General features: G+C 43.0%; 1 protein-coding gene across 1 annotated transcript in view; it reads left to right on the top strand.

Annotated features, from left to right (window-relative positions):
- Nucleotides 1-1,388: 1,388 nt before the first annotated feature.
- The window catches only part of DIXDC1 (DIX domain containing 1), a 36,194-nt gene continuing 24,915 nt past the window's right edge, over nt 1,389-12,667 (top strand). The window contains exon 1 of the mRNA XM_059829725.1: nt 1,389-1,448. Within this exon, the coding sequence (XP_059685708.1) occupies nt 1,389-1,448 (60 nt within the window). The remainder of the gene's footprint in view (nt 1,449-12,667) is intronic.

Below are 12,667 nucleotides of genomic sequence, written 5' to 3'. Positions count from 1 at the left end.
AGCTACTTGATTGCATCACAAAAAATGGGAATGAATATTTATTGCTGTCTATTTAATGGCATTTTGAGTCTCAAAAGTAAACTGGATCAAAGTACTAACCACCAAGCATTGCCAGCTTTATGCAAAGCCTCACAGTAATCTGTTTTTTGCTTAACAGATGTGCTATTACAATCAATGAAAACATCAAAATCTCAGTTCCCACATTATGAAAAGTAGGGAAGGCAAACATGAATAAATAATTTAAAACTTAGGTCATGGAGGCATGGAGGCTGACTCCTTTATGAATGACTTGGGGGGTTACAGAGGGAAATTGCCTGTTGCTTGTCTTTCTGTATTTTAGCTGCATCTCCATATGTGACAGGGTAAAATGGTAAAATTACGCAATTGCTTTTTCCTCCAGATGCTTCAATACTTAGGCAGAAATACATGTTTCTTTTTAAATGCATCTCTCATTTAGAAATGCTTGGCCAGATATTTTGAAATCTGAAGGCACAGTCTGATATCACTGGGCTGTACTTGCAGTGTTGCTCTGTGGACTGGTAGCCAGAGCCCCTGGCAGAAGGTGCCTTCATCCATTCTGAGAGGTTTTTCTTTTTTTTTTTTCTGGGCATTTCCTGGAAGGTGAGATGAAGTTTGAGAGATTGCCTGGAGATATTTGATACTTGTTTCTGGAATGATTGCAGTTGTTATTGATTTAGAAAATTTGCTAGGGATTGTATTTAATTCTAGTTTGAAAGCTTTCTTTTTTCTTCTTTCAACTTCATTGCCGGGGCAGCTAGAGCAGGGCCGAGTACTGTGCAAATGTTACTAGCTGTGTTGTGGCCTGGTTTGCAGCTTCCCGTCTCTACCAGGTTGCTGACAACGCTGCTGTTTCTTCAGGGCTGCAGAACGATTGCTGGGAGTTAAAGCTGGCAGCTCGTACAATCTTTCCTTTGGCTTTTCTAGCTAAGCAAGGCATCTGCTATTTGCTGTTCTTTGACTCTCTCCCTGCCCCCACATCATACAGAGCTTGCTGTGTTTGGTGCGTTTGAAAATCTCTTTTACGCAGCAGGTTTTGTGTGAGTACGACTGCTGGAAATGGGTTTCAGATGTTTCCCCAACTCAGTCCTGGGCCTGCATCTTGTAAGCTGAAGCGTTTCTATAGGAACCGTATGACATCTCTCCCGCTACTCCCCCAGCAGCTCCCTCTCGAGCATGCCCAGTGCAAGCCTTGACTTTGGCTCAACTATCTGTGTGCAGTAACAGGCTGCACATATGGGACTATGAATGCGGTTCCTGATGAGCTCCAACTCTTTGTCTTTGGGAGAAGGAGGAAGAGGTCGTGCCCAGAGCTGGAGGATCTGCCCTGTGTCCTCTGAGACCCTCGCCCATCGGTGGGCTCGTGGAGAATGCTCGCTTGTTTGGCCAGGGGGAATTTACTGGATATTCTTCAGGAGGGCTTCACGGAGGTAAATGCATGACCCAGGTCTCACACAGACCTTTCCGGGGCAAGGCGGCATGCTTTTGTGCAGCATCTCTCGGGAACTGTTACGTCTCCCAGTGCTTTGAGTGCTTTGAGGAACAGAGAAGGAGAAAAATGGGCAAGATTTCAGGGCGGGAGAGCTGCTTACTAACAGAAAGGCATATTGGGCAACTCAGCCAGGGGTCTGCAAATCACCAATAGTTTTTTGAAGAGTTTGTGGCTGTTTTACAGCTGGTGTTTTTAGCTCAGAGTTTTTATTCTCTTTGCAGCACTTTACTGTTTTACCAGTAAATAATATAAACTGCAGCAAGGTTATGGAGCACAGTTAGTTTTATAGAATTGACTCCTCTCCTGAGTATATGAAGTCTCTATGTCTAAAGGCTGTTGGAAAGCCTGTAAATCTGCGTTGTGGACACACATTTCGTGGGAGAGGCTGACAAAGAGCAGGCTGGCTGGTTTTTTTCCTCATCTTGTTCTGTATGGTAAATCTCTAGGGGACAGAAATTAATCTTGGTCAGGAAATGATAATTTTAAAAGTGTTCTTTATTTGCTTATTCTGCTGTTAGGGAGACTAATAAATCATAAAATAAGGAGTGAGAAGTACCAAGAAATTCCAGAGATGGGAATCCTGTAACTGCCTGGGGAGTGCAGATTGCTGTCAGCTTCCCTCTTTAGGGTGCATAAAAAATTAGTTCCGCTGGACTCTCTATGGACTCAGTACAAAATGCCAGGGCAGCCACTGCCTGGCTGTGCATCGTGCAGACCATGCTGGAGCATCATTTCCTGTCCGTAAGCTGAAAAGGAAGGAAAATTGTGGGGGTTTGTGCTAAAACCAAACAGTGGCTGCTATTTGCTTTCTCACCTGGTGTCAGAGATAGTCTCTTCCTGTGTTTTATTACTTCTTAGAGCGCATAGCTTATTTTTGTGTTTAGTGGTTTCTCATCCTTGCAAAGCTCAGCCTCCACCCGGCTGCTCTGCCCCCACACTCCATTTTTCACAGAAATGAACATCCCTCCTGGCCTTAAGAGCACTAGTATGATGGGGAAAACAAACTGGGTATGAAACTTGAGCCTCACAGCTTCATGCCAGCCACAGGTCTCCTTTGATTGCTCTGCGTAACTGTGTAAATACTTCATCCCCTCCTCCACAGAGTATCTCGGTCTCATTTTTAGCTAGCAAAGGTATTGCTTTAGCTCAAGCTTACACTTCCTGTGCTCGAGGGCAGCAGATCCTTCTCTGGCATAAGCTAATAGTTACCTGTATATTAATAATATAATTAATAATTAATTATTACTAAATATAATTATTAATAAGCAAAGAACAGTTTTACATTTAGTGCTAGCCCCACCCTGACTGTCTGTTTTTACCCACAGACTGCTCCGCTGTGGAAAAAAAGTCCCTCTCCCACCATAAAAACAGATTCACTCTCATGTCCCCCACTTGGGATCTCTCTGCCACATCACACACTTCACATTATAAGAAACGTAAACTTAAAATCAATTCTGCAAGTGCAGAACCTGTGGTACAGCGAGGTTAAGTGACTTGCCAAGGACATGCATCACATCACAGACACTGTTGGAAATGAGTGAGAAACCCTGTAATTCCATGCCTTCTGTTTTGATCCACCAACTGTACTTCCTCCCCTACCTCTCTGTACCTCAGATGCTTATTTATAGAAGTCCCTGAATGTGAAAGAGTGTCCCAAGGTGCCTGATCCCAACACAGCGCTCTGATGTTAGAAGGCTGGAAGTGAGTAGCTACTAAACCTAATGTTGGGGTATAAAACCAGATTCAAGATAAAAATTCAGATTCAATTTAACACAAGCAGTGAATTGGGGTATTGCAGGAATTGCCTTGCTGATTCAGTGTCTGTTCTTTCGATAGAGCATCTTTTCTGGCCAGGTGGCTCTTTTAGTGACTAGATACCTTGAAATACAACGATGTACTTTCCAAATCTGTGCATTAACATACACAAGTAAGTAAGTTGCTAGCAAGCTCCTAGGTGTGTGTACAGAGCTCAGGTGCAACTGTACACATGCTTGGGACCTAGAGGCCAGGTATGGTTCCAGTTTCTCTAGGGATATTGACTGTTATGTCTCTGTCTTGCACCTTTGGTCAATAATCCATGCCTGGAAAGTTTGCCCAATACCACCAAGATGCTACAGGCAAGTTTCTTTTGTTCCTTTGCATTCTTTTCCCTCTCTGTCCATCCTGCTAGCTAAAAGCCACCCCATCAGCCTCACTATCTCATGAGCGGGAACGGAGAATGCAGTATTAGTTGTCCCATCTGCAGCTAATGCCTGTTTTGCTTCACAGATCATCTGTTAGACTGACGCCTTCTCCATGGTGAACATAATCACAGCTTGCTAAAGGGGCCCTGTAAATTGCAAGTTCAGGCCAGGGTATTTCCCTTCCCTTGCAGAGTCCCTGGCCAAAATACGCTGTGGACAGTGTCACCTGCAGACATCTAAAGCAGGATGACTTTTGTTTAATGTTGAAATGCCGCAAACTCCCCTGTGGGCATCATGCAGCTCCTGTCCCTCTCTCATTAACGGACTACCCTGCCTTGAAAGTGTTTCCCTGCTGTTTATTCAGACTTATCCTGCTCTAAGGCAGCTGAATAATTCAATCCCACAGCTGGATGGTGGCATGGGAATGTATGGCTTCTAAAAGAAGTCGTTCATAATGCAAGGAAACCATAGAGGGCATGGTCTCCTTTGTGGTGACTCTGTCCATGTGGCCTCAGCTTGTTCTCTCTCCTTGAGGAAATGCAGTTTATTTGAGATAATGTGCTCACACTTCTGTCAGTTCTTTAAAACAGATGGGGCACACAGAAATGTGTCAGAAATGGGCCTGACAGCGCCAAGACATTAATGTGTCTGTATTTTAACAATAATATACTTTCTGTTTTTCAAGTGGGAAGATCATTTCTTAATTATGTAGTTGCTTGTGTGCAATGAGTCATTTGAAATAGCTATTTTTTCCCTATGAGATTACGTTGAACAACAGGCCTGGCATTGGCTCCTCTCCGGAGAGTGAAATGGCAGTGAATTTTTAAGAGCCTAAGCAGAGGTTGTTTTGAAATCAGGGTCTCCCAACAGCAGCAAAGTGAAATGCAAGGTTACCATATAAGGCTCTGTCTACATGGGGAAATACCTCCACATTTTGCTGTGTGAGAACTGCTAATCCCCAGCGGTACGCACACAGGAAGTGATGCAGTGCAGGTAGGGCTCTGTTTTCTCCCTAGTAGGCTGCTCATTGCCTCCCCCCTCACCAAGTGCTTCATGTAATATTTTCCCTTGAGTAGCGGGTTCTTAGCTGAGTGGCATCTGCAGTAGGTATTTCCTGGATTTCCCAGACCTACAGTCTCTCTCCCTCATTCTTCAAGGTTTGCTGTATCTGTTGGTAGACTTGAGGTGATTAGAAGGCATCCTGTCTGTGAGATCTGAATCCTTGCTGTGGGATATGACCTGGGTTTGATTTTGGTTTGCTTTTCTGGTTGAAGTAATTTTCTGGGAGTATGGACTTGCTACTGTCTTGTTCTGACAGCTGTTCTGTTCCCCTTGGTGTAACATGCATGATCTGTAATAAAAACGGCTCTGCTACTGTGATCTTAGCAGAAGAAACTTGCACTCACCCTCTCCTTGCAATGAGTGCTATTTATAGCTAATAGGATTCACTGTGAAGAGAGCTGGTTTGGCTCCTGTCTCCCTCGTCCAGTTCAGCCCGTTAGGACCATCCCATAACTAAATGCTCCCTGTAGTACTGAATCCCTCAGAGCCTAGGTTTCACTAAATACATGAAGCTCTTTAGAGATGCTGCTGTTTTCCACATGGTAGGGCCAAGTCTCATTTCACATCAGCTTTGTTTTGGTATGAGTCCGCTAGTATTTTACATCTGCTCTACACTGTTAAAGCCACGGGATGGTCTGGCACACTTGTTTAAGGCTTGGCCAGAGTGAGAAAGGCTGCGATCTGAAGAACCACCTGAACCTTGCCAGGTTGCCTGTCTGGTCTGCAAGAGACTGGGCAGCTGCTGCATAGTAATTCTGCTAAGCCTCAAGCACAGACATCAGAAAACACAGCTGGGGCTTCCCCACCTGGATTTACATGCAGATGTACTTTAGCAGGCAATTGCTTGCTGTAGCAGGAATTCTTATCAAATTTTCCCAAAGCCCTTGTGCCTGACCAGCAACAGGACTATCAGCAAGGGAAGGATGTATTTGCTGTTATATAGGATTAGGGGTTGAGCAGTTAGGATTCAATCCCTGCCAGAGGTTCACTGTATGTCTAAGCCAGGCTATTAATTGTTTGCATAGCAGTGGCTGTCCTTTGGTAGGGTATATTACAGTGCATTTGCACAGTAACAGTCAAGATTTACTGTTATCAAAGCATTTTACAAGGTACATAAAAATTAGTAGAGCTGTTTTATAGCTAGAAACTGAGGCACACAGAGGTAAAGTGGGCTGCCAAATTCACAGCAAGTCATTGGCAGAGTGAGGAACAGAGCCTGTGTTCTAAATGTGCCTTTAGTGCCCTTCATCCTGGACCAGGCAACCTCACTGGGTGTCCCTTTCCCTTTTCTTCATATGAAAGGTTCTTGCCTGCAAAGAGCACTGTTCAGTTATACTGTGTGCTCAGTCTCTTCACAAAGCTTCATTTCCCTGTCTGTACAGGGCTAGTGACTGCATTCTGCTAAATAGGGAACAACGCTCCTTTTCTTTCCTGAAGCATCAGGGAATGTCTCAGTGCAACTTGTTTTGACAGACCTTAGACTTTGTTTGGGTGTAGTGGAACCATTTGATAATTCAGGGTGAATCATGTGCTCCGAAGTACTGGCAGTTTACAGTAAAAGATCTCTTGTGGCTCAGATTTTGCCTGTATGCCTGCATGGAAACACGGCCTGTGTGAGAAAAGGGCCTCAAAATACCAGACTGGGGAAAATGCAGAGGCACTAAAACATCTTGCAAAAGTGCCAGAAATTATCCCTAAAGCAAGAACCTGGCTTCAAATGGCAGTGACATTTTGGGGCATGGATGTTTGTTGATTTAAAGGAATACATCCTAGCAAGATTCATTTTACATGAGTTTCGATCTAGTAGACTTTTGGAGTAGTTGCTGCCTGAAATGAAAGTGAATTTGTTTAAGGAATTGATACCATCTTCAGATTTCTGAACATAAAAAGGGTGCACAGAACTGCCACTGTGTGTGTGGAAGGTATAGTGAGTAATCCCAGGATTTTTACAAACAGGAGATTGGAGTTAAAGGAGGTATAGGTAGAAAACAGATTAATTGCAGGGGGAATGCTTGCGTGTGGTGTTATGAAAGTGACAGGCAAAATTACTGTTTGAAGAAAGCACAGTTAGATGCCACTCACAAAAATACCACTTTCTGGCAGATGGGTGGCACAAGTGAGATCACTGTCTGACAGCAAGGATATGTCTTGGCAAAAGATCCCTAGAAGGAAAAGGTTTCTTATATTAAAAGGAAAAATGGAATCATCAGGCTGTTGTTCTGCACAAATTAAATAACTCTGGTTCTACAGAAATAAAAAGCTGTCAGACATGCATTTCTTGCCATTTGCCCACCTAGGCCCAGTTTCTTGGGAAGAGACTCAAGGTTAATTATTATTAGATTGCCACAAACTACTGAGCATAACTGTCTTTTAGATGTGAGTGGTGCTGCTGGCTTCATGAGTTGTTTAAAAAGAGCTTATATTTGCATCTACTAAGCTCTTCCAAATGGATTCTAAAATGCACACTAAATGAATAAAATACCAGTATATATAGGCACAGGTAAGAATTACTTCGTCCTGTACTGAAAGTTGTGTGTGTCTGGCATGTAGTGTGACCGCTATTGGCTGTGCAACAAGAAGTAAAAATCAAAATGGTAGAAAGAATTCAGGGAGTTTGAATGGAATTGGGCGTTGCTCTTTAACACTTAAGTTCTTCCTGTTGATGGGTAAAGGACTGCGACAAATGTGGAAAACTGCAGTCAAAAATTATGTATCCTGCTGGGCACTCTGGAAATCCTTGCTATTGTTTGCATTCAGGCAACACGTGAAATACACCTTCAGCTCTAAACGTCATTCTTCACAGACCTTCCAGCACTTGAGCTGGCATCTGAAAGTCTGCCAGTGAGCTGCTCTCTTAGTAGACCAGGCATTTGTTCCCCTCCCAGTAACAAGTAGTAGTTTAGCCAGGACGCCACAGGCAGCTGCCATTTCAACCCAGCAGTACTGCCAGGATTTGAGCAAAAACTGCTGCTCTTGTCCCTCTGGAGATGAAGCCAGTGTTCTCCCCATCCTGACATTCTGAATGAAGGGCAGAAATCAGTTCCTGTGCAACATCCCTCTGCTGCATACAGAGAGGAGGATTTAATTCTTTGTATTTGTTCCGAACACCCAGGATGACAGGAATGTCTCTAAAGTATTTCTAAATATCTGGCCAAAGCCTTCTAAAGTTGCAGGCACTTGCTTTCTAAAATCTTTGCACAAACCTGAACAGTCCATGAATGGTAGTCAGAATCAGTGGTTTCAAAAATGTTGTTTGGACTAAGAGATCAGAAAGCAAGAAGACTGGCCTTTATATTCTTGAATCTGGCTAGAGAAACAGGTGGCTACTTCTTGAGGTCAATTCACTGAACCAAACAAATGGTTTATATTAAGACAAGGAAAATCCAACTGAGTGCCTAGAACATAGCATGGGTTAAGGGCGTCATCGGGCTGCTCCTCCCAAAGGTTTGTGCTGCTTGAGTCTTTGAAAATGACCTTAGAAGTTATAGAAGATATGTGCTGGCTAGAATTTCATCGAGACTTCAGGATAATCCTTCTTCCTGGGTCTCACCAAATCAGTAAAAAATCCTTGTCCAGACATGTTAGGGTGTTGGAAATGTCCATGTTTTCACTCAGATACGGGTGAAGGCTTAAGGAGCTTCTGGTCTTTTGCAGCTCACGCAGTATTTCTGTTTCCTGGTGTGCACCCGGTTGCATGGGTGCCTCCTTTTCCAAACTGTGTCACTGTAGGGAGGCATCTTCTGTGCTTGAGACAGGCTGTTTGTAGAAGATTAGGAAAATACACATCAGACCAAAAGTTATTTTGAATGAAATTACATCTCCTGCTTTAAAGTAAGAGTTTTATGAAAGGGGAGTCCTGTGCATATGGTCATTCTGGCATCACTCTGGTCATAATTGGGTGGTTTTCACTGTTGGATGCACCAGGAGCTATCTCAATACATGAAACAGCCTGAATCACATTTAAACAGCAATTTTGAGGCAAAAAAAATCTGCTTGCTTTGAGAGCAGAGAGAAACATTTTCTTTGCTTGTGAGTTTTTATTTTCTGCTTCTACAAACGCCTTCTCAAACAAAAACAAAAAAAAGTCAAACTGGAGGAACATTGGATGGAAAATTACAGTTCCCATCTATGTCAGAAAGCTTAGAAATCATACAAAGCCTTAAACATTACATCCTGATGCAATTAGGCTAGCCTTTGAGCTTTGCTGTTGCACAGATTTGGTTCAGTGCTCTGAACAGACAGGACACTAAATGCCTTTCATACTGGGACCAACCTCATAGCATGAGGGCTATTATTATTGACCTTGTTAGACCTGGTGCTTGGGCAGTGTCCATAGGGTATAAAGGAAAAGCAGAGTAAAGATTATGAGAAACACTATTCTTCCAGGCTGATTCCCTAAATCGAACAATAAGGATAGATTCAAATTCATCCAATGAACGCAGAAAAGGCATTTCTTCCCAGAGGCAGAGAATGTCACGCGAGTCTACTGTAACGCAATGGCAAGGAGGTCAGGCCCTCTGAAGGCATCTGCCTGCTAAAGAGTGATTTTGTCCAAGAGTGAATATTTGCCTGACTTCAAAATGTGCAATACCCTAATCTCAGAGGAGGTGAAAATTAACCTTATGCAGTGTAATGTAGATGGCACTGATAATAAAGGACAGAGTAGCATATCAAGGCATTGTGATCTACCTATATTTACTGTCAGACAGACTGGACTGATTGATGGTTGAGAGGGGAGAAACATGAGCCCTAAGCAGCAGGTGGTGAATTGCACTGGTTAAATGAGAATAGCAAGGACACCTACAACTGGCAGGAGATCTGCAATAGAGCTGCTATTTTTCTTCCACCTGTGGAAAATATTAGATAATGACACTTAATTGTAATTATCAGTAAGGGATTACAGCTGCTGAGAAAAATGTGCTGACCCTGGGAGGCTGTTTTCCTCTCTGTCACTTGCTAGCAGAAGTGCCTGCCAGTTGGGAAATTCCTTACAACTGCAGGTGGCCCCTAGTACCTTGCTTTAAAAATCTTCTCCTGGAGTCTTTTAAGTCTTCCAGAGTGACTTGGATATAAGCACCCTACAATGATCTGCCTAGGAGCTGGAGCAGTCTGGGCTCCAACTTTTGTCAGGTAAGGGAGCTACTCTTCCCATTGCAAGGTACGAGTAAACCTGGCCTGTTTTTGGAACACAAAGCTGTGTTAACATAAATAGGATTAAGCTTAACTCCACCATAATCCTAATAACATGTGCTCTGCATAGTAAATCTTAGACTAGGCTGATATGTTTTTTTTCTGAAAATCCTGGCTTTGAAAGAAATATTGGTGCAGGAGTAGAGCAATGTGAACTCCGTCAAGTCTAAGATTTGGCTGAACCGAAGCTCAAACAAAAATGCAGGGAGAAGCAGAAAAGTCCTGCGTGGTCAGTGGCTGAAGGAAGAATTATTCAGCTAATTATTCAATTATTTTGAAGGAAGAGGATGAGCTAGATAAAATACTAGCTGTTCCTTCTCTGATTACTCTTGGATATAGCTCTCAACCATACCAGATCATAAACCAACAAGGGGAAGCTCTAGGGATTTGCTCAATCCTGTGAAGTTTGGAGGTTCTGTAGGAAGCTGTAGTAGCATAGCTACAGCATCACAGGAATTGGTGTAATGGGTCCCATAGGATCTTTCCTCTCAACTAGAAAGACAAAAGTTAAACAAGGAGAGTGCTAACAATTTGAGCAGATGTCAGAGCAGGGGACCTAAGCAGGTTTGGGAGACTAATGGGTCCAGCCACCTAGGCACAAAGGCTCCCTCTGCATCCTTTACTCAGTCTGGATTCTGTTCTGTTTGCTCTGCCTCTGGGGTTAGTGTCTCTTTTTGCTAATTACTTAGAAGGCACAAAATGTAATATCCTACTCTGCTGTCAGGAAGAAGTGTGAAAGCACAGGGGGGACAGCCTTGGAAAAGGAAAGGAAGAGTACTTCTGAGATGTCATCCATCTCCTTGTTTGTTCCCAACTTCCTTTCTTTCCTCCTTGGAGTGTGTTGACTAAGAGGAGCTGAGACCTATGTGAGACTGGATGGGGCACATGTATCGTTTGAGCTGGGATGCCTGCAGCCACAAATGGTGATGGAGCATGTATTTTTGGTGTGAGTATTTCTGTGGACAAGTGACAAGTACAGGCTAGGGAGTATTTTGGTGGGGTGGAATAGGCTGTGTAGAGCATTTTTTGTATTTGTTGTTACTTTCTTGGTAAGTTCAGTCACCCACTCACCTCAGCTGCCAGAAGCGACAGCTTACTCTGGGGGTTTTTAGCTTTGCAGAAATCCAAGTCTTTTGCTAAAGTCATTAGATCTTCTAGTTTTTGGATACAAAATCAGGAAATGCTGATCAGTCCAACTGTCTGAACTTCTGCAGGAAAATCTTATGCTTCAGTGGGGGGAAAAAAAGCAAAACCAACCAACCAAACAACAAAGCAAGCCTACTAATGAAATGTAAGTCTGCAGTATTACAGCAGCTGCTGTTATGAAATTATTCTGTAATGGTGACATCCATATTCCATTGCCTCAAAATCCTCCTTTTAATAATCATTGTTTAAAACGTAAATGCACTGGGATTTAGGAGTGACTTTTTTTTCCTAATAATAACAATGTCAACCTCATGCTTTTAATAGATGGACACTAAAACTTTGCTAAAAATGCTTTCTTATGAATGCATGAGGAAAGTTCAGAGGAAGGAAACGGAGAACAAACCGCTTAGTGAAAGGGTCTAGTTTTCCTCTGAGTGGAAGAACTATATAGACCCCTATAAAAATTGCAAATTTTCTGTAGGCTGGAAGGGGTTGTGCCTTTGTGGAATTAGTACAATGTAACAGTTTAGAACTTTGGAAAATGATTTGAAAAATGACAGCAAGGTAGTAAACACAACTGTGATAAGATTATTTCCCTAAATTACTTAAACTTCACATGCAGTTTTAATGCTGCAACCCTATTCAGTACATCTTTATTTATGAATCCAGATATTTCTGTAGTGATGCTGTATTACTATAAACAAACCTACCTCTTTTCTCTGGTACTTGTTTGAATCAATTAAAGCTTTATTGAATCTGTGTAATAGAAGGCTTGTGGTCTCTCTGATATTAGACTGTTGTGAGTATGAACCTCAGTGCCCACATCATCAGTTAAAATACAATTGCAAGAGGTGGGGCTGCTTTTTGCAGCTGGCAAGAGTTACCACTGCTGTTCTGAAAATCAGCACAGCATCATTAACTTGTGTGAGGGAGAGAGAAAGTCAAGGCTTGTTGATTCTCCACAGTGCCCAGTCATGTTAAGTAGAAAATAAAGACCTCTGAAATTGGGCAGGCAAAACTGACATGCATCATTGCCATTACAGCCGAAGAAGAGCATGCAGATCCAATCCATGTGACAGGCCAAGTCTGCTCCAGCAAGCATGCATCAGATCTGCCACTTCTGCTTCCTTTTTTTCAAAAGCCATCAGGCAGTCCCCCTAGCTTATCTCCTCTGTTCTGCTCTCCAGCTCTGCTGAGTGAGCAGAACGGATTGAATACAGGTCCAGTCACCTTTCTGAACCAGCAGACCGAACCATGGTGTGATTAAAGCTGGATTTCCTATGTCGGGATAATTAAGAGCGAAGCTGTGATCAGATTGTGACTTTGATGGGCTGTAAAAGCATAAACTGACTGACATTGCTGAGATAATATGGAATGGAGACTTAAAACCCGCTGCATTGGCAGAATAATGGGAAGTGAAAAGGAAGGTAATCCCATAAATGGATCAGTTTGTTTACCCTCAATGTATGACACCAGCCCTGCCCAAAGGGATTTCAGTGTTTCCAGTGCTCCTACTAGCCATGGAAGTGCTGCTGAGAGGGGGATGGAAAGAGAAAGGTCATGTGAATCTGCTCTT

Source organism: Gavia stellata, chromosome 26 (genome assembly GCF_030936135.1).
Source record: "Gavia stellata isolate bGavSte3 chromosome 26, bGavSte3.hap2, whole genome shotgun sequence".
NCBI lineage: Eukaryota > Metazoa > Chordata > Aves > Gaviiformes > Gaviidae > Gavia > Gavia stellata.
Note: the sequence above shows the minus strand (reverse complement) of the source record. Positions and strands in the feature narration are given on the sequence as shown.